The sequence below is a fragment of the Hemiscyllium ocellatum genome, chromosome 32, assembly GCF_020745735.1.
Source record: "Hemiscyllium ocellatum isolate sHemOce1 chromosome 32, sHemOce1.pat.X.cur, whole genome shotgun sequence".
Lineage (NCBI taxonomy): Eukaryota > Metazoa > Chordata > Chondrichthyes > Orectolobiformes > Hemiscylliidae > Hemiscyllium > Hemiscyllium ocellatum.
In genome coordinates, this window is record NC_083432.1 from 45,187,375 (window position 1) to 45,211,681 (window position 24,307).

A 24,307-nucleotide genomic window follows, 5' to 3' on the forward strand; every position below is an offset into this window, starting at 1 on the left:
GACAGTTAAAACCGAAGGAGTCAGGACAGTCTGGGATATTCACTATTGTTTTGTGGAGGGGAGGGGTGGAGAGAGTCCATTCACGTGCCCCCCATATCTAATGAAGGGCGTTATCACTCTCCATCCCCAATTCCGAATCCAAGTAAGATATTATTTGTTGAGATACTTCAGTTTAAATATTCTTCTAAAACATCCAGTTGCCTCTGTTTCCCATTCACATCAGAATTACTCTGAGATCCACAGGCATCTCCTTCAGGGTTATACAGCATCTGTATGTTACACCCCAAGCTGTACTCGCGTGGAAGAGGGAAGTGCGGATGGTCTCGGCAATTGACAGCAAAGTAGACAGGGTTGATGCAGGACGGGATGGTCCCAGTGTGCGAAATCGGGAACTAAGATCACAGTCTCTGAGTTCGGGGTCAGGCTGAGATGAAGAATAAGTGGGATTCTCTGCCACAGGACTCGGCTGAGGCCAAACCATTCATTGTTTTCAGGGTATTAGATACAGTTCTTCGGGTTAAAGGGTTCAAAGGATGTGGGAAAGAGTGGGATCGGGGACCTGGATGATCAGCCATGTTCATATTAAAGGATGGAGCAGACTGGAAGGGCCGAATGGCCTACTCCTGCTCCTATTTTCTGAGTCTGATAGTTTTGTTGTACCCAGTAGGTTTTCTAAAACCTGGCTGATTGTATTTGTCTTTGAAGATCTTGACGGGTAAGACGTTTAAATAGTAAACGCGACGTTTGAAAGAACATTGAAATAAACACAATATTTCCCAATGTGTCAGGTAATAGTAACACATTTTCAAACTGCAAAATTAGAAGATCTTGCATTCATTCCGCACTTTATGGGTCACGTCTGCCAGGAATGTCTTAGATCAATGAATTTTTCTGAAGTGATTATTCTCCGTGGCAAGTCAATCATGAAGCAGCCCAGGTGCGAGGCTGCTAGGTTTTTCAAGATTGAACCATCAAGAATTTGTAAAGTCTGACAGTATCGATTTCATCCCGCCCCGCCCGAGGTAATCCGGTCAATACCAGTTATCGGCATACTCGGAGCAACATTCAATAAAAGTTCACACACACACACACACAACCACACAGATAAACACACAGATACAGACATACAGATATACACACAGGAACACACACACAGATACACACAGGGGCACACACACACACACACTCTGCCCCTTTCTCTCTCTCACACACGCGCACACACACACACTCTCTCTGCCCCCCCCCCTCTCTCTCTCACACACACACACACACTGCCCCCTTCTCTCTCTCACACACACACACGCACACACATACACACACACACCAGTAAAAGAGAAGCCGAGATGTTCAGTTTCAGCCGTGGAGACGGCAACACAAATTTGACATGAAAAAGAAACAAATGCCATCGAGAATGAAACTTAAGTAATAATTAATTCACAGCCCTTTCGGAGATCATTGGAAGGTTTTCGCATGGTGGTTGTAAATTAAAGATACAAAGTATCATGTTATTTCTCCCACAGTCGCTGACCAATTAACAGATTTTCTTCATATTGTGCTTCTTAGTTTTTTTTATCTACAAGCGCTTGAAAATATAAACCAGACCTTCCACATCCTGCAGTGGAGTGTGGTACTTCCGAAAGAAGGAATGACAGGCTTGAGACGCTTGATTACTCCAGTTCTGCACTCATAAAATACTGCAACTAACACAGGCGCCTTCTCGCAGTCACTGGGAAAACTCCCTGGAACGATGCTCTTTTTAACAATGTTTATACACACGTGCAAACTTGTATTTTGCTGTGCTCGGAACTAGGTTAAAGTGAACTATTGACTATAATGTGGAATTATTCGGATAAAATAAACGATTGCATTTTAATGGATGGTGTTCGGTTCCAATGTTAAAGGAAAGTGAAGCAAATCTATCAATGCCAGAATAGAGAGATTCACATAAACCCAGAGATACAGCTTAGGAGGCTAATACAAGAACGTAGCAAGATGAACAGGCAACAGCCAAACAAAAAATATGAAAAAAAACAAGAGGATGCTTTTGCGAAAGGAGACAGACACAAAGGTGACGATGTTTCGGAAGCAACAACTTGCATTTATATAGCCCCTTCAGCGTGAGCCGTCATCCTGAGCTCTCAAGACACCGAAGGGGTAAGCTCCAAAAGGAGATAAACACAGAGAATGGTACACGTCTGGCAGCATTTAGGGCAAGATGTTGGAGAGAGGTGGAGAGCGTTAAACTCCCAACGTTTACTGCCTTGAAGCTGAGGGACAGAGAGAGTGTGATATTAAACATAGAGGGATGAATGGACAGAGAATACAACAAATCCATGACTGAAAGGGACAACAACATTGATTAAAAGGACGGAAGGAGGGGAGATATAAAGCGACAGAGTATAATATAAAGAGCCGATGTGGAGGTGAGCAGAGAAAGTCAGCTGCTCATTTCCTGAGGGAGGGTTTTGTTTTAGATTTTCCGGAGGTCTTCACTTTCTGCGGAGGGAAACATCTCTCCGGAAATGTATTGCCTGATCTGACATTATTTGAATGTTTTCATTCAGTTTAATACGTTTTGAAATTTGGATCATATGACGTTTCAGCTTCTGGCTGTGATGGCTGAACACTTCCCTGTCCAGTGGGTGTTGCTGAGTTAGGGGGTTGGGGACTTATTAAAACAGAGCGGGGGCACCTTTCTTCAAGTTTCAAAGAAAAACTGTGGTCTCGTTTCTTTATAAACACCTGACACCGCCGGCCGGGCCTTGCATGGGGTTGCTGTTTGTTCAGAGAAGGATTGACGCCACTTGAACACATTTCTTCCCTCCTCGGTTGGGCCTACAACGTCTCGACACCACCCCAACTCCTTTTTTTTACAACAGCGTCGAATTCCTAAGCCACATCTGGCTTTCCTCGTCACCCCCCCCCCCCACCCCCAAAGAATACAGTGTCACTGACAGAAAGCCAGCTGTAAAATGCCCAAATCAACTCGACATGAAGAGCTTCCAATATGTTTCTTTAGGGGAACATAATAACTTCTCTCGATGTCCATTTGCCTCTGATATTTATTGTTTATCTCAATACCATATTGCACAGCTTCCTGACCGACACATCTATCCCTGCCATGTTCAATGTTTCTAACCTTACTTTAGAAGGGTCTTCCCGATATTGTACGGGTCCTTTCAGAGAGGGTTTATATTTCACTAAGGATTATGTCTGTTGACCAAAAACATTGAAATGCTCATCTGACAACGTTTCACAAAGAAATTGTATCGACTCAAACCCAAGAAGATAACAAGAAGTTGCCAATTATCGGCGTGAATGGGGATGGGAGGGGTAGGCTTAAAGTTTAACTGAACCTGTTAATGATCTAATGACATAGCCATTTATCCACTGCAATGTGTAAAGCGCGAATAGACAGGTGATAGATTGATAATATGTACGTGGCTGATGGACAAATACATGATAAATGGGTAGACGATGATAGATAGATAGATAGATAAAAACAGAAATTGCTCGAGAAACTCAACAGGTCTAGCAACATCTGTGGAGACAAAGCAAAATTAATGTTTCGGGTTTAGTGGCTCATCTTCAGAAATCCCCCCTGAGCTAGAAACGTTAACTCTTTCTCTCTCCAGAGATGCTGCCAGACCTGCTGAGTTCCTCCAGCAATTTCTGTTACTGTATCTTCAGAACTGATCCACTTTCCTACATAAACTGAGGTATGTGGCGCGGGAGAATAGGAAAAGAGAGGAGAAAGGAATATAAAGAGATTGAAATCAATAAATATAGAAGAAGCTATGCCTATGGAAAGATAAAGCACTGTCTTCATTGAGGTAGAGTAATAAGTAATTGGACAGACGTTGTTTTTAAAATCAGAATGCTAACATTTTGATGCCCGGGGCAAAGCAATTGGCTATCAGTCAAGGAAATATTAGAAAAACGATGGCTGACAAGTAAGGACTAAACTCTCGCCACGTGGATGCTAGTGTTAGCTAATCGTGCATGTCACGGGCCTGCACTGACAGTAACTAGCAAAGTTTCTTTAAAATAATAGTCAACTTCAGCCCCCAGACCACTGATCTCAACAGAGGGGAAATGAACTGGGGATAACAAGGAGACAGAACAACGAAAAAAGTGATTAAAGTTTCCATTAACTACATTTTTTAATCAAAAATATCCTCGTGGAGGAAAGAGACTGGAAACAGGGAGCTCAGAGGAACTCTTAATGAATTGTAAGCAGCAGCAGCAGAAGAAATTCCACCCACATGCTACAAAAATAAAACCTCAGTGTATTTGCATTGGAGATCAAGACTCTCTTGTTCCTGTATTAAAAAAACTATGCAGAGCATGGGATACCTAGAGCTTTGCAACATCATTTAAGTAGTGTTTTATTTCACCGGTAGTTTTCTGTGCAATATATTAAACGAAGAACAACACGGAAATTCTTCCTTGCCTAATGCAGGAGGCAGAATGAGAAGTAACAGAAAGAAAACGGGTAATGTTGCTCTGTTCATTGATGCATTCACTGGTATTATAAATTTAATTCAACATTAGTTTTATTGCAATACACTCGAGACCTAGGAAATACAAAAGCTAATTGATCAATAGAATTTATGACAGCAATCAGCATTTAAAAAAAACTAATGCATATCCCACTTTCGGGAATTGGTGTACTTCTGTCAACTGTACTTGTCAATGATCCATTTGACCCACAATCCCCACATCTGAGCAATAGACAATTCTAAAAGCCGTAAGGCGAGCTTTCTTTTTAAAACCGAATCCAATATATTGATAAATTTGTATTGCTGTTTGCTTAAGGTAAAAATTATCAGTGCTCAGTTTAACTTTGGTTCGGTATAACTTCACATCCTGAATTAAGAGACAAGTGAATTTTCCATTTGTTACACATTACAATTCTCTAATACTTTGGTACACCGGTTCTCTGGTGAACAGATATAATTATTAATAAACCTAGTAAATATCACCAATTCTAATGTCCATGTAATTGTGAGATGGTTTGCAAAACGACATGGTCAGAAAAGCAGTTGTTAAATAAAAACGTGCAGAGGACATAGACATGACTGACTAGGCCAGCACTGAGTACCCACCCTCAAATTACCCTGGAGTACATAGTGGTGAGCTGTCGTCTCTTGAATCACTTATAAGGAGTCATATAAAGTTTTACACAGCGACCATGAAGGGACAGTGATATATTTTCTTCCAAGTCAAGATGCTGAGTGGCTTGGAGGGGAAACTTGCAGCTAGTGGTGTTCCATGCATCTTCTGCCCTTGTCCTTCTAGGTAGTGGAGGTGGTAGGTTGGAAGGGTGATGTCCAAGGGACGTCGGTGAATCACCTCAGTTGATCTATACACTGCTCCCACTGTGCATCGGTGGTGAAGGAAGTGAATGCTGGATGGTGGTGAACGGGGTGCCACAATGGTGAGAGAAAGTGTTGGAGATGGACCCAACCAAACGAGCTCATGCTGAAATATCGCTGACTAATTGATTCGAATGATTTGTAACCACACATACATTACCTGAAGTTCAGTTGGCATATTGTGCAGGAGATCTGAATTTCGTCTCCCACTTTCGGGAGACATTCAATGTTTTAAATTTGTAGGTTTTTTTGCAGTCGCATTGTTATTGTCGTATACTTTATATTTTCAATTCAATGTGAGATAAGGTACACAGTGCCAAGGTATGGAAATTGTATTTTAGTTTACATGATTACCCACGCCATCAGTTTTGTAAAAACACGAGACTGAATCTACTCTCATCTGTGGGATTCGCCCCGAGTAAAGCGAACACCCCAGGCGAAACTGTCCAGCAAACACATGATTGTTGTGAATGAGCGAGATAACGGTTGAATGGATGAGGTAAGGCATTTTCTCTTGTTCTTAAGAGTCACGTATATTAATTCATCACAAGCGGTGTAAAAATAAAGACTATAAGAACCTTAACAAAAAAAGTACCATCCCTCATCTGAGAAATTCTGTTTTCATTGAGATTGTCTACACATTCTTATTTCTGATATCCAATGGACCTGGTTGTTCCTTGGCATTTATCTTTCCTCGACTCTTAAGAAGCTCACTCTGCCAGTACCGGCTGCAGCGAGGAGGATATTCCAGTTACTGCGACCATACAAACACAGAGTCTGGTTCCTTCCCTTCGAAATTACTAAATTTCAAAACGAATTCATTGGCTGTAAAAGGGCTTTGAGACGTCCTGAGGTCACGAAAGGGGTCCTATAAATACAACTCTTTCTTTTAAATATTACGTAACATCCAGTTCACACTCCTTCCTGGGAGCCCATCACGCGTTAGTCCAGCTCACATCTCCTCTTTTTTTACTGAAGAATATTCTGATTCATTCTTCCGAGATCCTTGGTGCCTTTTTAAAAAACGTCTTCACTTATTTTCTTATTATCTTATTTTCTGCACACCCGCAGCCTGTTAAAACCCAAGATCCCTAGTATGTGTAGTCTCCTTGACTCTCGGCAACCTTGGTAGTTTGGAAGCCTTGAACCTTTTTTTAGGGTTCTCAGCACTAAAAAGAATTAACCTATACTTTTTCGAGCAACCAAGCCGCCGGGCCCAGCTAGTCTAAGCGTCTGCAAACCAATCACTGAAATCACAGATAGAACTCAAATTGACATTGTTGTAGAGGAAGAGCCCGCTACTGCCGGAAGTTTAACAAAAATAAATGCTGACTCTAGTTTTAAACATTAGGTATTGAGACCAACCCAAAAACAATCCAAGTGCTGCATTGTGCGTATTTTGCAAATTATGCCCTTTTCAAATTAGAGCTGTGCGGCAAATCATCATAATCCGAGGGAATAATATTCACAATTCATCTGTTCACACACTACATAAATATATGCAAATTGATCCCCAGTAGCATCTTTTTTAAAAAAAACACATTAGATAGGGCAAATCAATCGATGTTTCAAATCGCAGTGACCATGTTACTCCTGAACTCTCTAAACCAGGGCCCATCTCCTAATCTAACCACGACAGACGAGTTCCCCTTTTAGGAAAGGATTGGGAGGATTATTCAGCCTCCGCCTGCAGATTTAAAATCAGTTAAAAGTGTTGTGACCAAATGAGAGTCCAATTACTTTCCATCTCTTCCCGAAGTCAGAAAACATGAGGCTCGAGACTGAGTGAAGAGCAAGATTTTGTCAACATTAGCGGTACAAACGGACCGAAAATGTTCAATTAGACAAATGAGAAAATCAATATGAAAGAATCGTCGCTGCACAATAAAATCCAATGGGACTTGTCAGAATGAACCATCGTGAAGCAATGGATACAGGTTTTGCACAGCAAAACATTTCTTTCTTTCTATCTATGTCTGTCTGCCTGTCTATCTATCTGACTGTCTATCTATCTATCTATCTACCTATCTATCTATCTATCTATCTATCTATGTTATGTATTGATACGTGGCTATAACACGAGATGAACTGTTGTAGCTTTTATTAACTGTAAGCATCTTCATTTCTTTTTGCTAATTTCTACCTCATTTATGATTATTTCATGCTACCTTTTCCAATTCCAATCCCAGGATTTTACAGGGTGTGCCAGATAGCACCGGGACAATCCCTCAAACTGTTGAATGCAAATATAATTACAATTAAAAGCGGCGTGGGCCATCGGGGCGTCCAGCCGGCTGGGTGTCAGACGAAGACTGCAATTGAATGAGCATTGCCAATTTTGCAGGCGTGTGGTTTCTAACAGTGGTCAGACGAGCTATTTCTGGTGCATTTTTAAATTGCGGATCTCGGTAATCGATAGGGTCCACCTCCTCTCACATCAATGATATACATTGAGCATGGAATCATGTGTGCTTTTGTTTTGCAGGTGGGGGTTTTACCTCCGAGTGGAAGGCACGGTGTTGGAGAAAGGATAGTTGGCAGTGGTCGCCAGTTACATCTGCAGTCTGTGTGGCGGAGTGCCTCGAGATCCACTTACAATTTCCCTGGAAGTGGCTCATTTTAGCCACTCAGACTTTGATGGTGGAGAAGGTTCCGCCTCTGTCCTACAGCCGCAGCAAAGGGAGCGCACGGCGGGTGACGATCCACATTGTGCGTGTTAGATTTGTGTCTATCCCTCCTCTCCCTGTCCCCGTCTCTGACTAACCGCCTTCAGTTTACTCCTGAAATCGGGTCCCAGCTCCTGAAAACACTCACCCCGCGAAACTACCTCATCTTCCTTTCGCCGCTTCACGGAAAACAGGATCAACAGTCTGCCTCCATCTCCCTGGATTTTGTCCCTCGCTACGCCTTTCTCTCTCTCTCTCTTCAATTCTCCATTCCAGCCTAATCTATCGTCCAATTCCCGCCGCGATAAAAAGAAAGGAATTGAAACATTCCAGGCTGCATGGTTCCCGTGACATGATGCAGCTCTAAGTTTGAGAGTAACTTGCACGGTTTACCCTTCACCTCTCCTCCTTGCCAGGCTGGACCCTATATAAACAAACGACCACCATCTTGGCTGAAACTGCAATTGTCCGCGTTTTTTCTCTCTCTCTCCAGAATCCTGGTGGTGGTCGCGGGGGTGGGGGATGGGGAGAGCAGAACAGATTTAAAATGTCAGCACAGGAGCCCAGCCTCCCCCTCTCAAAGAGAGAGAGAGAAAGAAAGAAAAAAAATCCCCACTCTCTTCACATCTGTTTGTTTCAAACACGTTTTTCATCATTAATTCAAACCTGGCGTTTGAAGGGATTCCCTCCCCCTCCACCCCGTGCCGTTATTGTGAATCGAATCACAGTGTCAATAATCCTTTAGACAGCACAACACCCTCGCCACGTTTTGCCCCTGATTGTTTCTTTCGCAAGAAATAAGCATAATTTAAACTCTTACTGATGAGGACTCGCTGAGCGGGAGTAGCCTTCTCCCCTCCCCGTAACCTCACTCACTGTTAACTGTCGACATCACAAAGAACAGGGACTAAAAAAAACTTGCTAAAGTTTGTTTACTGTGTTCTTGAAAGGAACCTTTATCAAATTCTAAATAAATAAAACTTACAACAACTGAGGAATAAATTTTAATATTATTTTCTTTTAAAAAAAGGAATTACAATTGCATTTCAACTCAAGCATCAGTCTTTTTTTCCCCCTTCTGAATGGGGAACTATTGACTGGAACTTTACGTGGGGTTTGATCAGTAAAGCATGCATCTGTGCATTAATCTCTTTTCCTTCAGAGTTCAACTGATTTGCATCTAAAGGGAAGGTTACTGTGTTTCCCTTGCAAATTATACATCCGATTATTAAGCGGGGACAGAAGCAACACACAGAGCTCAGGATATTTACCCACTGGCCCGTCTACAGAGTCAAGTAAAGGTATCCTCCGCCCCCACCCCAATCACACTTCCCTCCCTCTCCGCTTTCAATGAGACTCCAGTTCAAATATGTTTTAAATTAAAATTGACAATAGTTTATCAAAAGGACGAAAATAAAACCTTTAAATGAACCAACTGCAGTACAATTCATTTCGAGTGAGCTCCCCTTCCATTTAAAAGATGACAGCTGTTACTCCCTTGTCCTGTCACCAGTATTTTTGACTACTTTTAATTAAAGCTTCCTGAAGGAACAAAGAAGGAACTGAGGTGAGTACAAGAGATCACTGTGTCAGGAGAATTTTTTTTTAAATCCCGATAATCTAGACCCAGCTGGATGGAAGGGGTGGGGGGAGGAGGTGGCACGTAGAATAATCTTCTCATTCTCCCTTTCCCCACAACACAATGTAGTCTGATGACCGTGGGAGGCTACTTGGAAAGTGTTGTTTTTTTTAAATCGTTCTGATATATTTGAAATTTCTCTCGCTTGTGAGACTGTTCGTTCAGTAAATATCACTCCCAATGCTTTAATAGGTCGATTGCACAGGGGAAAATAACAGACTAGTGCAAAGAGCCACATCCAGGCGTGTACTGGGTCCAGACCTGACTGCTTCCCCATTTCTCTATGAAACACACCGATCTTCAAAGAGTCACTACTGTAGCTGATAAATTAGGATCACTTTTTGGTTTAAAAAATTTTGCCGTGTTCGGTTTGGGGATGAAATAATCAAAATAGCTGTTCAATCTTTGTTGTAACCTGCATTTTCTGATCAGGGTGTTGGAACAGCGGATGGTGTTACAACACTTCCTTTTGCAAATGGTCAATGGGGTGGGTGGGGGGGGGGGGGGGTGGGGATGGAATTTCACGTCCCACATTCACTGATCCCCCTAAAGGCTGAAGCCCCTGAATTTAAGGCTGGGTGGAAGGGGAATCGCTGAGCGGCCGATTTGCCAGGCCCAGAGAGGGTGAGCTTTCTGGACTGTGTCACAGGGCTCCGAGCTGAAGGAATAGGCCGGGCACAGGTCCCCATCGTCACCGACAATCAGCGAGGGCGGTGTGGGGAAATTGCCCATTAAACTGAAAGCTTTCTTAACCGGCGTTACTAATCCGCAGCTGACACGCCTGCACTTGGCAGGGTCTTTCAGTAGGTTCGGCCTTTGGCCGGTGGCTGTGACCCAGGGTTGCACCCTCCCCCCTGGGCAGCGTTTGGACCGACCGCGGCGGCAGCTCGAAGAGATGCGCCTCTTTTTGACAGCGTTCCCCCAGCCAGCGGCCGGCGGCCCGTTCGCTAAAGTGCACTGGTTTTGTATTCCTGTCGAGGTGGGATCCTGGAGCGGATGGACAGATCCAGGAAACTCGCTCACTGATTGTATCACTCCACTCTCCTCCTCCTCCTCCCAGTCAACCCCCAGGTTCACTCTCGGTCTGGACCTCCGCCCCGGCCCCTCTCTTCCTGAGCCCGGCCCGGAGCCGGGACTGAAGCCGGGACTCTGGACACTCGCCCGCGGCGGGCGGCTGCAGATGGCAGGGCGCTCCCTGGAGCCGCTGACCCTGTGCTTACTCCCGCCCTGGGAATGGGCTCCGGAACCGAACAGGGCCGCTTTGTCCCGACTGTCGAATTTCCCAGCGTTTGGATGAAAGCAGGAAAGAGCTGAGCCCCCGGGCCGCGCTCTCCATTGTAACGCATCCCTTTGTTGTAAAGACAGGCCGGTCCTAGAGGCTCCGGGCAGTTGAGATGGGACCCTGGCTCCTGGCTGCCTCTCCCCGGCAGGAGAATTGCCCTTTAGCCCGGTGCCGGGGCTCCCCTTGGACTGGCCGCGGGTGGGAGAGTTCGAGGCTACCTGCAGGAACAGCGGCCGCGACTGGGACTTGTCCACCGCCGGGGGCTCCACTCTGTCGGGCGGCGCAGGGCTGGGGAACACCGCCGGGATCTTCGCGCTGACGCTGGGTAAGGTGGCTCTCCTGAAGCGGGTACTGTGCAGAGAGACGCCGCTGTGAGCCGAGCTGGAGTCCGAGGCGGTGGAGCTCTCATCGCCGCTGCTAGAGGCGGAAAACACCGACTCTCCATCTTCCTCGTCTTCGTCCGTGGAACCGAAATCCGAGAGAGTGCCCGGCTCGAGGCTGCAGTCCGAGTCACTGGAATATCCCAAAGAGGCGACCTGACCGCCCGGTGCATAGCCCCTTTCATTTCCCGTCTTTATATCTCCAGAGAGGAACATGGTTTTCACCGACTGGAAAGCTGCGGGGCTCAGCGATGAATTGCCGTTACCGAGAAAACCGCCTCCCACGGTTTTGCCCCGGTTACAACACGAATATTTCGCCCTGAATTGAACCGGCTGCTCGTTTCCATGAACCCGAACCGCGATGGACGGTTGGACCGCTCTGGGGAAGCAACAGACCAGGTCCCGGTAAAACACCTCCTGCTCCCGGTACACCGGGCACATCGCGGCTTTCCCCGCGTTTCCATACTCCGGGAAGTCTTTACCGGCCGGTACGATCGCCGAGGGGTAATCGAGGAGCTCAGTCCCGCTCGGTGTCGGGTATCTGACCTGGGCGCATTCTCCCGGTGCCCGTGTCCTCAGCAGCAGCGCCCTCTCGGTACAGAGCCCGGTGTAGAAACCGTGTCCCTCCGAGCTGCTCAGCTGTCCGCCACTCCTCACCTTTACCTTGATCTTCCTCTTGCCGACGTCTGGCGTTTTGTAGACCGTGTATAAAACTTCCAGATCCTCTTTGGAAATGAGGGAGCACTTGACCGCTCGCGTCGGTACCGAGTTCATGGCTTTCAGAGTCCGCAACTCCCTCAAATCGCACCGGCGGCGTTTGATCTTCAGGTGCTCCATCCTCTTGCGAATCGTGGTCCTCGGGACGTCTTTGAACAGATCCGCCAGGACTTGCGACAGGGCGAACATTTGCTTCCCATTGATGCGCAGGTAACCCAGTCTAACCCCGTCCATTTCCAAATGACCCGACTGAAATCCTCCCAGTGCAACGTTGGGGATATAATCCACACATCCCGGGATAATCCCAACCATTGTGTTCGCCATGCAAAAAAGCAAAGGGGTAGTTCTGCCATTAATTAATTTTTTGGGCGAAACTAAATGGCCCAAATTAAGAGATGCGATGATTGAAATGAGCAAGATGTGTCCGCATTTCACTGTAGCATTTTACTAAACGGTAAGATGAAATACACACACACACACACACACACTTGGAAGTTTAACGAGCTCTTTAAGATGAACCTGCCAACTACACTCCCTGCTTCCTTCCTTCCTGTAGAAAAGTTCACAGTATTAGCACTTGTCCACACACCACTTCACCAAAGCATTCCTCTCAACTCCAAGCTGATTGGATACTTTCTACATGTGATGTAAGAAAAGCTGATATTCTGCTCACCACCACCTCCCCCCCCACCCCCGCGCCTCTCCACCACACACACCAACCCCACCCCCCCCCCCCCGAAACATTCATAACCGCCCGAGCAGCAAGTACACATCACATTAAATCTAACCCGCATTCCCTGCCGCTGCTGAGTAGCAATTTCTTTATCATTAGAGCTGCAAGGAGTATTTAGGCGGCCGGGTTTGGCAGGAAAACGTGCGTGTCTCCATGAGTTTTTAATCTTTTAAACATCCATTTCCTATTCTCCTGGATTCGAAATTTTAGCTAAGTATAGGTAATGCAGTAGTTTCGAACAGTTCCTGATAAAATCATTAATAGGCCGCTTTGACTGAAGATGTTTTGTGATTCCCCCCTCCCTCCCATCCCACCATAAACATAATGTTGGCGATCCCAAACTACAATCGATAATTGCAATAAGGTAATTTAGCAGGTCTCCTCAAAAATCTATCTGTCCGGGGGGGTTGGAAAACGCTGTACAGATCAGCCGTCTTATTTCCCCCCCCCCCCCCCCCCAGTCATTTTGCAACTTAACGCACAGCGGAAAGCGTGGAAGGAATTCCCTTTTCCGTTCGGCTCGATTTTTATCCAAACTTTCCTCAATTGTTCATCGTTTGGCGGAATTATCAAAAATAAATCCGGGCCTATTGTGTTGAAATTATATGTTGAATAGTTCTCCAGCCTTCCTTGGGCACCACGTGTCGTGTTTGGGTTTGATCCATTGTTTTAAATGGGACTACCTGGAGGTTGGGTTCAGGGAAATCAAACTACATCTGATTTCAAACTCGAATACCATAAAGCATGACTTCACCGTCAATAATGTTTTCCAGAGCAGTGTGAGAAGCTAAAGACGCTTCCGCTAAAACACAAAAAGATTGCCACCTGGGCTGGTTAACAGTGGAAAATGTCAATGATAGTAACTGCTCGGAGAAGTGCCGCTTAGCTACACAACAAAACAGCTCTCCATTCCTTTCCTCGCTATCAGTCCTCCACCCAGCCTTGTTGGTTGGTTTAAATCTTTCCAAATTAATGCATTCGATGTTGATTTGGTATTTTATGTATGTCTGTCTATTCTGTGAAATCATATGTAAATTATACAGTCAGATGCATCACACATGATCACTCCAGTGAGAGCGAGCATCAAGATTCACTCAGTTTATTATCTCCAAACGTGATCAGCTTCATTTAGAAAAGGTGTAAGTGACCAGAGGCAATACTGAATCTTTAAAGCCCAGTTTGGACAGACATTACGACAGAGAATAAGTTCACAAAATATAAACCGCATGTGTGGTCAGAGTTCATATCTATTTCCTTGTGGCTGCAGAGCAGAAAGGAGCCGTTGACATCACAAAGGTGAACTTACCATTCTCCGCTCGTTCGGCCAAGCGTGGCCCAGGGCTTAACAACTTCAATTTGTTTCATTTAAAAGTGATGCAACGGTCAATGCTATTGATCATGCGCTTACGATGTTAACATTCAACACAGCCCTTAAACCCAGAGGGACTCGAGGGGTTATGTTACTTAGAAAAAAATTAAATAAGTTTTGTAGCACCTCACGTTTGGTAATCCGTCCATTGATCAGCCCAACCTGAACTCTGTCAAACTGCACTTACCCGGCACAAATCCACACTCACCAATTCTAAATATTGGGACTATTTCAAATTTAACGTGAAATATCCCAATCTATCACCAACCCCCGCCAATCGCCGGACAGCGAGAACCGCCTTTTGTGTTAAATGTACAACCAACATTAAGACTGGGGATATTTAGTAATGCTAGCCATCAGTCCTATGCAGTATTTACAGAGCCCAGGGAGACTGTTGTCCGGGTTCATCGAATGAACTATTTTTTTTGTAAGTGCCCGTGTTTCCTCCCCTTCTCTCTCCCTCAGCATGTCTGTGTGTTAGGACAGGAAGTCGGTTACACTTCGGCGCTTCATCTTTCCTGACATGAGCCATTGTGCGCCAGGAATCGGCGGCGCAGTCCTCTGGTGAAATGAATTTCTGGATGAAATCAGACCCGAAACGCTGATTATTTTTCAGCCAACAGGCTCGGGATTTAAACGAGGTGAGGGCTGCTTGCATTTCTCTGCGAATCAAACGAGGACTGCGAATATTTTACCAAATCCATGTAATTTACCATTGCATCCGCTCGGCTGTCCCTCTGTCTCCGGCCGCGTTTCATTCTTGATTGGATTACTCTGAGCCCACGAGGCTGCACTGGTTGCCTTCACTTTCAAAATGTTGATTTTTAAAATGATCGGGACGCAGCTCTGTCGGGGAGTGAAATGTGGGGGGAGCGGGGAAGGGGTTAATCCAATCCAGTTCAGTGACTAGGGCAAATATGCCATGTCACAGCCGGAGGTCAGGCAGACACTGAGTAGAGTTGAGATGCAGTTTCGACCTTTGGGTCCCCTACCCTGTTCCACACAGGCTGGCCACTGGGACGTGGTAAGTCGGAGTCTCCGTTTGATATTGTAGCAGATCAGTTAGGTCGAGCCGTGCACAACTGCAATTAGTAAATATAAGCGCTTATTAACATAAAGACACCAATGCACGTACACCAAACTGCATTTAGTATTTTAGGTACGTGCCTTTTTTTCCCCTTTATTCATTCACAAGATGAGGGCGGCATTAGCTAGGCCAGCATTTATTACCCATCCTTAATTACCCAGAGGGCAGTTCAGAGTCAACCACATTGCTGTGGGTCTGGAGTCACATGTAGGCCAGACCAGGTAAGGATGGCAGTTTCCATCTCTGAAGGGTGTTAGTGAACCAGCCAACAATGGATTAGACTTTTAATTCCAGATTTTTTTCTGGATTTGAATCTAGGTCCCCAGAATATTATCTGGATTAACAGCCCAGCGATAATACCACCAGGCCACTATCTCCCCTGGTTTTTATTATGTGTTTCTATGTATGTGTTTCTATATGCATGTGTATTTATCTGTATGCGTTCTTGCATGTATGTACGTAAGTTTCGACATGTGTATGTGCGATTATACGCCCATATTTGAATCTGTATATGTGCGTGTGTATATAAAATGGGTGTACAGTATGTGTGTACGTACATGCACGTGCGTATGTATTTGCACGTACGTGTGTGTTTGTAAATGTATGTATGTTTGTGCCTAAATATTGTATTAGTTTGTGTGTACATGCGTTTGATATGGGTTAGGGAAGATTAAACTGTGACGGTTCCGGGGCTCTCCAATACCTCAAGGAATCCTTTCTCTATATCTAAATCCCCAATCAGCCGTCTTGCCAGCGAAATCCTCCAGATTCTATTCAGCATATGCCCTTCAAATTACTAAAATAAAACAAACTCAGCTTCTGCCGCAATGGCCCCCTGTAACAGGATGCAGATGTAAGGAATAGATGCTGCAGCAGATGATCGAGCAAGTCATTCGAATAAAAGCAACTTGAGTCCATTTAAGTCCAGGCTACAGGATAGATCAACCCTCAGGTCAGTAAACGTGAGTCCTGCATCAGTCACGGTGCACGTCGAATTGATCTTAACATATTTACATTGTCACTGGAAGTTAACAATCTGCAGAGTTTTACGCTGGGTTCTACGATTCCCTGCGCTGAAATTAATGTACCCATATTGTCATTTCCCCCGGCGTGTCTAAACTGAAATCAGTCCTTTTTTTGCCAACACTAAATCAATAGGTATTCTAAATTCTGCAATCTTAATTAGCTAAGTATATATATTAAACGCGTTTAAACGCATATCAAACGCCTACACTGTATACTGCATGCTAACACAAGAGGCGTTCAGGGGGGTTGGGGGAGGGAAGGGGGAGCACACTGACACGGTCCAGTGCACACACTCATCTCTTAGCACAAAGAATACAAACCTGTGCAACCTGTCTCTTGTTCAGTTCCAGTTTATTCCCTATTGAGAGCTAGGCCCCTCACATATCTTACTTCCCTTGTCAAAAAAAGGGCACATTCTGCACAATATTTACACGTTTGAAGCAGTCAGACAACATGCTACGCTGGACCAACAAGTTCTCCTCTTGTTTCCATCTCATCACAATCGACAAAAATCCAATGTGGATTTGACTGTGGATTTGTTTCCGGAACTACAAGCGGCGAGGCCTCTATATTCTCATGCTGGAATAATCGCTGGGTCCCTGTTTATCAATCTCATAGAACACGCAGAACAGGCCCTTGGGAACGTGCAAAGTTGAATTAACCTTTATTGAGTTGTTTCGATTTTTATAAGTTTCTAATCGGTCGAACTATTTTTCCTTAAATATTTAGACATCTTTCCGGTACACATAATTCCACCTTTCCATATGCTCTCGAATATACATACTCTGGCCTGCAAATCTCTCTCTCACATATACCATACCTACCAACACTTTCGCTCTCATATGCATGTACAACTCTCACATTCATGCTCTGCTCACAAAAATACATAGTAACCAACAAAAATGCGCACATTCATATCTGCAAGTGAATGTACCTACTCACACGTGCACTGTTTAATGCGTGCATAATGAAGCACACATTTTCAAATAATATACAGAACACGTAGATATTTTCTCTCTCCTTTGCCTTCCCACATCACACTCAAAGCTTTGTGAACAATTTAATTGCAGCTCAAATTCAAATACAGATTTTTAAAAATGTCTGCGGAGATTTTCGCTAGCCCCTGGCCTTGCAGACATCCTGACAGGGACTGCCTCTCCCTGCTGTCAACGAGGTGAACCAACCACCAGCCCTTCTCCCCAGCCACCCCCTCCCCTCCCTCACTCGAACCCGCACCTCCACCGAGGAAAGGGAACCGAAACATAAGAATGAATCCTTTGTCAGCTTCCTATCTCAACTAAGACAACAAGTGTGGCATTGCCTCCACTCATTATGGGATACCAGGCACGCACAAACCTTACATTTTTCTCTTAACTCTTCCCAAACCGAGGCCAAAACGGCATTGATTTCCCCCCATGTTTTACTTTTCATTGAAGTATTCTGTTGGAAGCACCATCATTATGTAGCACAGTCATTTCCTCGCGTATGATGAGACAGTGTTACTGCTATAGCCACCGATTCAGCGGTATAATAGATTAATGGCACTTGAATTTAAATGCACATCATAGCATGAACCGGGCTGGCTCCAAACTAGCAGGCTGTAATTATTTTTATATTAGCTGATTCTGTTTTGAATCAACGATATCTATGTTCAATTCAATTCAACTTTGAGTTCAGATGTTTCTGACTTTCGCACTCTCAGTTTAACGTCTTTCATTTAATTGGTATTGAGATTGCGTTTAGTTCGCGGGGGAGTGTAAGGAATATAACCTTCTGTTACTTGCTATTTGTATTCCTCCTTGTCCTTTCGAGCTGTTTTCACAGCTTCCCCTTCACACACGCGCGCTAACAAAGCTTTAAAAGGATATCCCACTCTATTTCCGGTCCATTTTGCGTCAAATTTAAGGCTAACGCTCTGCAGACCATTCCCCCAAAGGGGAAAGTGTTAACTAACCCGTACTCTGAAACGAAAGGTAACAGAATTGTTTGGGTCTACAGAACTTGTCGGTCCTAGAAAGGTAGCTTCAACAATAACATGGTCTGGTTTCTCCTGGAGAAGGGCGATAGCAATTCTCTGAACTGGCTTCAAATGAACTTGCTCATATCTGGAAAATATTCACCATGTTGTTATAAAGGCAGTCTGGTCTCGCTAGGTCTCTGCTGCACACAGTTTGCAACTATAGTGTTTGCGTGCAGTCTAAGAATTGCTTGCTGATCCAATCAAACAAATCTGTTGGACTTTCCTAAATTCAGTAACTCGCAATTTTTTTCAAATAACCTGTAAACTCAGTGCGCGAAGACGCAGGAAATAGCCTAGACTGGAGGGACAGAAAGAAAATTCTGTGGTCGTCTGTCCTGAAAGCGCCACATTTAGTTTAAAACGACCAGTTTTACCATGACCTCACGGTGATTAACATAGAATGCAACTCCTGCTTTAATACAGCGGTATTCTCAGTGTAGAGAGTGGACACCGCCTTAATTTGAGAGTGAACCGAGATGATTTAGGAGGAGTATTTATATGTCCAGTCACAATAATGAAAGCTTAAAAAAATGTAGCGAGGGAGCCTGGTCATCTGAAAGTTGCCTCAACGTGGGAACTAAACAAGTCAGCAACAGCGGACTTCTCTTTCAGATCCCTGGGCCTTTCAGACCTGGAAATCCCTCCTTTAACATTTCTGCCTTCACACCGTTTAGGACGACCCTTAAAAATGTTTGACCAAACCTTTGGTCGCACGTCCAACATCTCCTTGCGTATCAGGAGTTGATTTGATTTGATTTATTATAGTCACGTGTACCTAAGTACAGTGAAAAGTTTTGTTTTGTCTAACAGCATTCTCCCCGCTCTCTTCATGACATTAAAAGGCCCTGTGTAAGTGCACGATTTCACCATGAGAAGGCTCTATATGGATGTGAGGTACTGGCTGTCTGATTTTCCACCAAATTCCAAGCTGCTCAAAACACCGCAATGATAAAGGCCCAGTTGGAGCAAAGATCAAAAATGGGACAAATGTTGAAATGTGTTCAGAACCTAACATTGCTCATACCCAGTATTGATCATTGGGACGTGAAAGATCGGCGATCTCTTGTCAGTCTCTGTACTGGAAGCATTGACTTACGATAGGGTTTGAAGTAACAGTCATCAAATAACACGCAGAAAATATCGCAGGGATCACTTATCCCAAACTAATTATAGATTTTTTGACTGACTAAACAGTTGGGCTGTTGAAAGTATTTATCTATTAATGTAAGGCAGCGATTACATTTTCTCGTATTTATTATTGCAGCAATGCTCATTATTTTCGGATGGTGCCCTTTTCGGAACGCTGTCTGTCATTTACGTTTGAAACTCTTCCAGAAGTAATGAGGAGCAGAAACCCCTCAGTCACGTTTCACACTCGGCCAGACGTACTAAAGAATGAACTGTTCCATGTAAGACCTAGTTCAGTTTCTCCATTTCCCTTGGTGTGGGTTTACTGATACTTTGATAATGATTAACTAGCATTGGATTAGTACAAAATGACCGACTGGTTTATATATCCGTGACTTGGTTATGTGAAATGTAGCGGAAGAATAAGTATCGATTATCAGTGTCTAACTGGTACACAATTGGTACCGATAGTTTGGATGTTTTGACAGGTCATAAAGACAAAGTGAATATTTTCTTTGTAAGAAATGGAGTATGGAATCCCACTTTCCAAAGAACAAAATGTCACATTTTTCAGGAGATTGCTAATCCACTTTAACCCCCACACTAACTTTAGAAATATTACTTTGACTGGTTGAAGATGTGGCCTACTTGGAGTTAAATCTTGACAGAATCATCTGAATTTTAATCCGATTATGAAAACTGGGTACGTTTTGCATACATCTTTAGTACCGAATGTCAATTCTCTGCAACTTGCTAATGTTAATTGGCAATGCACGGAATTGATGGATTTTTAAAATAAGCAAGTACTTATCGAGGGTGCAAGTAGATCATTCTATGGATAAACAGGACATGGATAGCTGATTATAGTAACACTGAGTCCAAGGTGCACAGATTTCTATTTGTAATCTTGTTTTATTTTCCACACTTTCCCAATGGAGGTTGTCAGAAACCTATTATTTATAGCCAGCTTCTTAGAATTCAACGTGACCTGATTACTCAGTTTTAGCAGTAGTTTCCCGCGTTGTTTTTTTTTATCTCTGAGTTCCAGCTAATGGATTTTTTTTAACACAGGAATTCCGTTTCCAAGGATCACTAACGACGCTATCAGCTTTGTAGCTCGGAGATTCCACCAGGACCAACTGGAACAGGATCAGCGCTCAATGTTTCCACAGATTTAATACTCTAGCGTCAACTTTCCGAATCACAGTGGCCTCAAGTGAGGCGCAGGACTCATTATTATTAGAGGCACAGAATTATTATTGAGTTCTCCCAGCTGAAGAGGGAATGTGAGAGGCAGTTGGCTGAAAGGATGGGACAAGCCGCAGGGAAGCGGGCCTTATGCTAACATCGACGCAGCTGATGGGCCGAATGACTGCTTAATGATCCTCAACTCCCGTGATTTTATTCTAGGTTGGGCAATACCAGTACTGATGGAAATCATTCACTTTTACATCACGAAGAGTTTGTAATAGAAGCCTCTGAAAATGTATGTGTGTTATGTTTCACACTTTTTGACCAACCTTTTTAAAACCGCGAAGGTTGAAGCATAGATGCACACAGGCAGATACAGACACAGTTGAAAATGCGTTGCTGGTTAAAGCACAGCAGGTCAGGCAGCATCCAAGGAATAGGAAATTCGACGTTTCGGGCATACACACACACACAGGCACAGACACACAGTCCCACCCTCCACACACACACACGTCCACGGACACAGAGACACAGGCACAGACATACACAGACACAGACATTCAGAGGTAGTCACACATACAGGCATGTACACAGGCAAGATATGTTCACATGTGTACCCCCATCCGAAGACATAAACACTTACACAGGCAGATACAGCCAGCCAACCACAGAGCATATCCACACCCACAGGTACAGACACATCAACCCACACAAACACAGAGACACTGAGTCAAAGTGACACATAGTGACACCTACACACATACGCAATTGCACAGACACGTAACAAAACGAGCCTAGTTTTATTCAAAGTATTGATTTCTTTTAAAAATTCGGCCACTCTGCAATGAATGGTCCCCGAGCATTCCTGGACTACTTAGGTAATGATGTGGATTTAGTGGCTATGCGGTTGCCTATTGACCCACGATCACAATACAATGACCCAGCTGACCTCTGGCTGACCCCTGACCCTCAGCGAACTCAATCCACCATTAAAGGGGCAGGGACGTGCCCACAAAGGCCTGGCTTTTGTTCTTCGTTAACAGGATGGGGGGGAGGTTTACAAATACAAACAAGCTGGCTTGCTAAAGGCAAACATTTTTTAAAAAAACTTCGTTTTGCCATGAAAGTACATTAAATCTCTCGGATTTCTTGGTATTTTTTGCAGTCCGAGCTGTGGTGGTTGGGTACAAGGAGCAACATTTCTGTGAAGGATTGATTAGAGTCTGCATTTCTTTCAAAATACTTTCCAAACGTGAGAATTGTTTGAAGCTTTTCGGATCAGACATATATCCCTCACATAGCGCAGTGAGTTGGAACAGAATTCCACAAAAACCGCGCACACAAACACACACCCACACCCCCCTCCCCCCCCGACACACAGACACACCCACACACACAGACACGCACACATATCCACACACACCCACATACACACACACACCCACACACACCCACACACACTCACCCACACACACACCCACATACACACACACACCCACATACACACACCCACACACACACACACACTCACCCACACACACACCCACATACACACACACACCCACATACACACACCCACGCACACCCACACACACACACACCCACCCAGACACACTCTCATCCACATTCACACACACACCCACACACACACACACCCACATACACACCCACACACACAGCAATCCACACCCACCCCCCCACACACACACCCACACGCGCACCCACCCACACACACACCCACACACACCCACACCCATCCACACTCACCCACACACCCACCCAGACACACTCTCACCCACATTCACACACACACCCCCACACACACACCCATACACACCCACACACACAGCCACCCACACCCACCCCCCCCACACACCCACACGCGCACCCACCCACACACTCACCCACACACACACACCCACACATCCACACACACACCCACACCCACAAACCCACACACACCCACACATACACACCCACCCATACACACATACACCCACATGCACCCCCCACACACACCCACACATACACACACCCACACACACCCACACACACACCAACACAAACTCACACACCCCCACACCCACACCCACACCCCCACACACACACACACCCACACACACACCCACACACACCCACACCCACACACACACCCACACACACACACAGACACAGACACAACTTGCAGCCTATCACTTTATTAGCCATTCCATGTTACAAAGTGGTAGGTAAGTGACACCTGATTTTTGATTTTTTTAAGACTGATTGTTGGGCTCTTTAATCCAGGATGGGTCACGCTTGGCCGAAGCGACAGTCACGGATGCTAAATTTCGTCTGAGAGGGCACAGGATTTTTTTTTGTTTTAAACTCGAAAATAATGCGTTTAAGGAAATGATTGACCGCTGCAATTTCCTGGAATACGGTGAACAATAAGAGAGACATACAAAGCACGTGGGAATCAAGGCAAGCCGGCTTCAAGCAAGAACTTAACAGCGGGAGAGGCGAACCGCCACCCTCCTTCTAAAGGGCAGCTTGAAGGGTGGAGAAACGCCGGGCCCGGCCCGTGTGTTCACGATGGAGCCAACAAAGGGCCAAAACTGACCCCCAGTCCGGGGCAGGGCCCGCCCTGACCCACCTGGTGCGGGCGCTGGTCGGCCAGTTGTGTTTCTTTGTGCGTGTGTGTGAGACACTCTTTCACCGTGAGTTTGCGGCTGCTTTCAGACTCAGAACCGGAGCAGGGACCCGGGTGAGCCCTGGCCGGGGTTGGGAGCACTACGGTGGACAATCGCTGCAACACTGAGATGGAGCACCAGATTCAGAACCAAAATCGGACCAAGCTGCTGGCAACTCGGTTCAGTTTTGGAATGGATTCGTTGCTGCTCCCACTAGACTCCCAAAGGCTTGGGATAATGTGACTATTGATGGGAGGAGGGTGGAAGAAAATGCATGCAATTTAAGATAAAAAAAAGCTTGGGACTCAGAGCAGTACATGTACTGCCATGTCCCTGTGTTGAGGCATCTAGTTGGGTCCTTGGGTGAAGTGAAGGAAGGCGAGATTAGGAACGGTAGGAACAAATTATTGCAGAGACTGGAATTTATACTGAAAACAACGGATGCTGGAGATTACAGCGGGTCAGGCAGCATCCCTGGAGAGACAGAGAGCACTGGTCATCTCAACTCGAAACGGTAACTTGTTCTCCATGGAGACAGTGAGGTCTGCTGAGGAAGGGTTCCGGCCCGATTCTCCTGCTCCTCTGAAGTTGCCTGCCTTTCCAGCAACACGCTTTCAGCTCTCTCCAGGGATGTTGTCTGACCAGCTGAGAGTAGGAAGGGGTTGGTGTTAAGGTGGGCGGCCTGTGATTGTCTGCATGCCGGGACGTGGGATTGAGAATCGGTGTCCGATTGTGGACAGGAGTTTGTGCTGTGTGAGTCTGGAAGCCTGTGGGTGTGAGTCTGCGCTGGAGTGAGCTGATGAGTCAAACAGGAAAACAGAAATTGCTGGAGAAACTCAGTAGCATCTGCGGAGAGAGCAGTAGAATTTGGGGTCACTGGACCATCCTGTTGGTACATGTGCAGGTCTCCTGGAAATTCCATGAGGAATTACAAATTCACTAACATGTCCGTCAGTTCAGAAGGAAATCTCTGTTGGAAGCCAAGATAGACCAAGTTTTAATTAAATTGTTCCTTCTTC

General features: G+C 45.1%; 1 protein-coding gene and 1 long non-coding RNA gene across 2 annotated transcripts; one reads left to right on the top strand and one right to left on the bottom strand.

Annotated features, from left to right (window-relative positions):
- Positions 1 to 10,206: 10,206 nt before the first annotated feature.
- On the bottom strand, positions 10,207 to 12,494 carry LOC132830841 (SKI/DACH domain-containing protein 1-like). The gene has a single exon (XM_060848722.1). The coding sequence runs from the start codon at positions 12,384 to 12,386 to the stop codon at positions 10,230 to 10,232; it is 2,157 nt and encodes a 718-aa protein (XP_060704705.1). The 5' UTR covers positions 12,387 to 12,494; the 3' UTR covers positions 10,207 to 10,229.
- A 2,139-nt stretch (positions 12,495 to 14,633) lies between these two features.
- Positions 14,634 to 20,912, top strand: LOC132830842 (uncharacterized). Its single transcript, XR_009646445.1, has 3 exons — positions 14,634 to 14,805; positions 19,562 to 19,706; positions 20,497 to 20,912. It is a non-coding gene; the product is annotated as an uncharacterized LOC132830842 (long non-coding RNA).
- Positions 20,913 to 24,307: the final 3,395 nt, after the last annotated feature.

What these genes read in the sequence shown, in the direction of transcription:
- LOC132830841 (XM_060848722.1), bottom strand. Translation starts at nt 12,386, where the DNA reads ATGGCGAACACAATGGTTGGGATTATCCCGGGATGTGTGGATTATATC.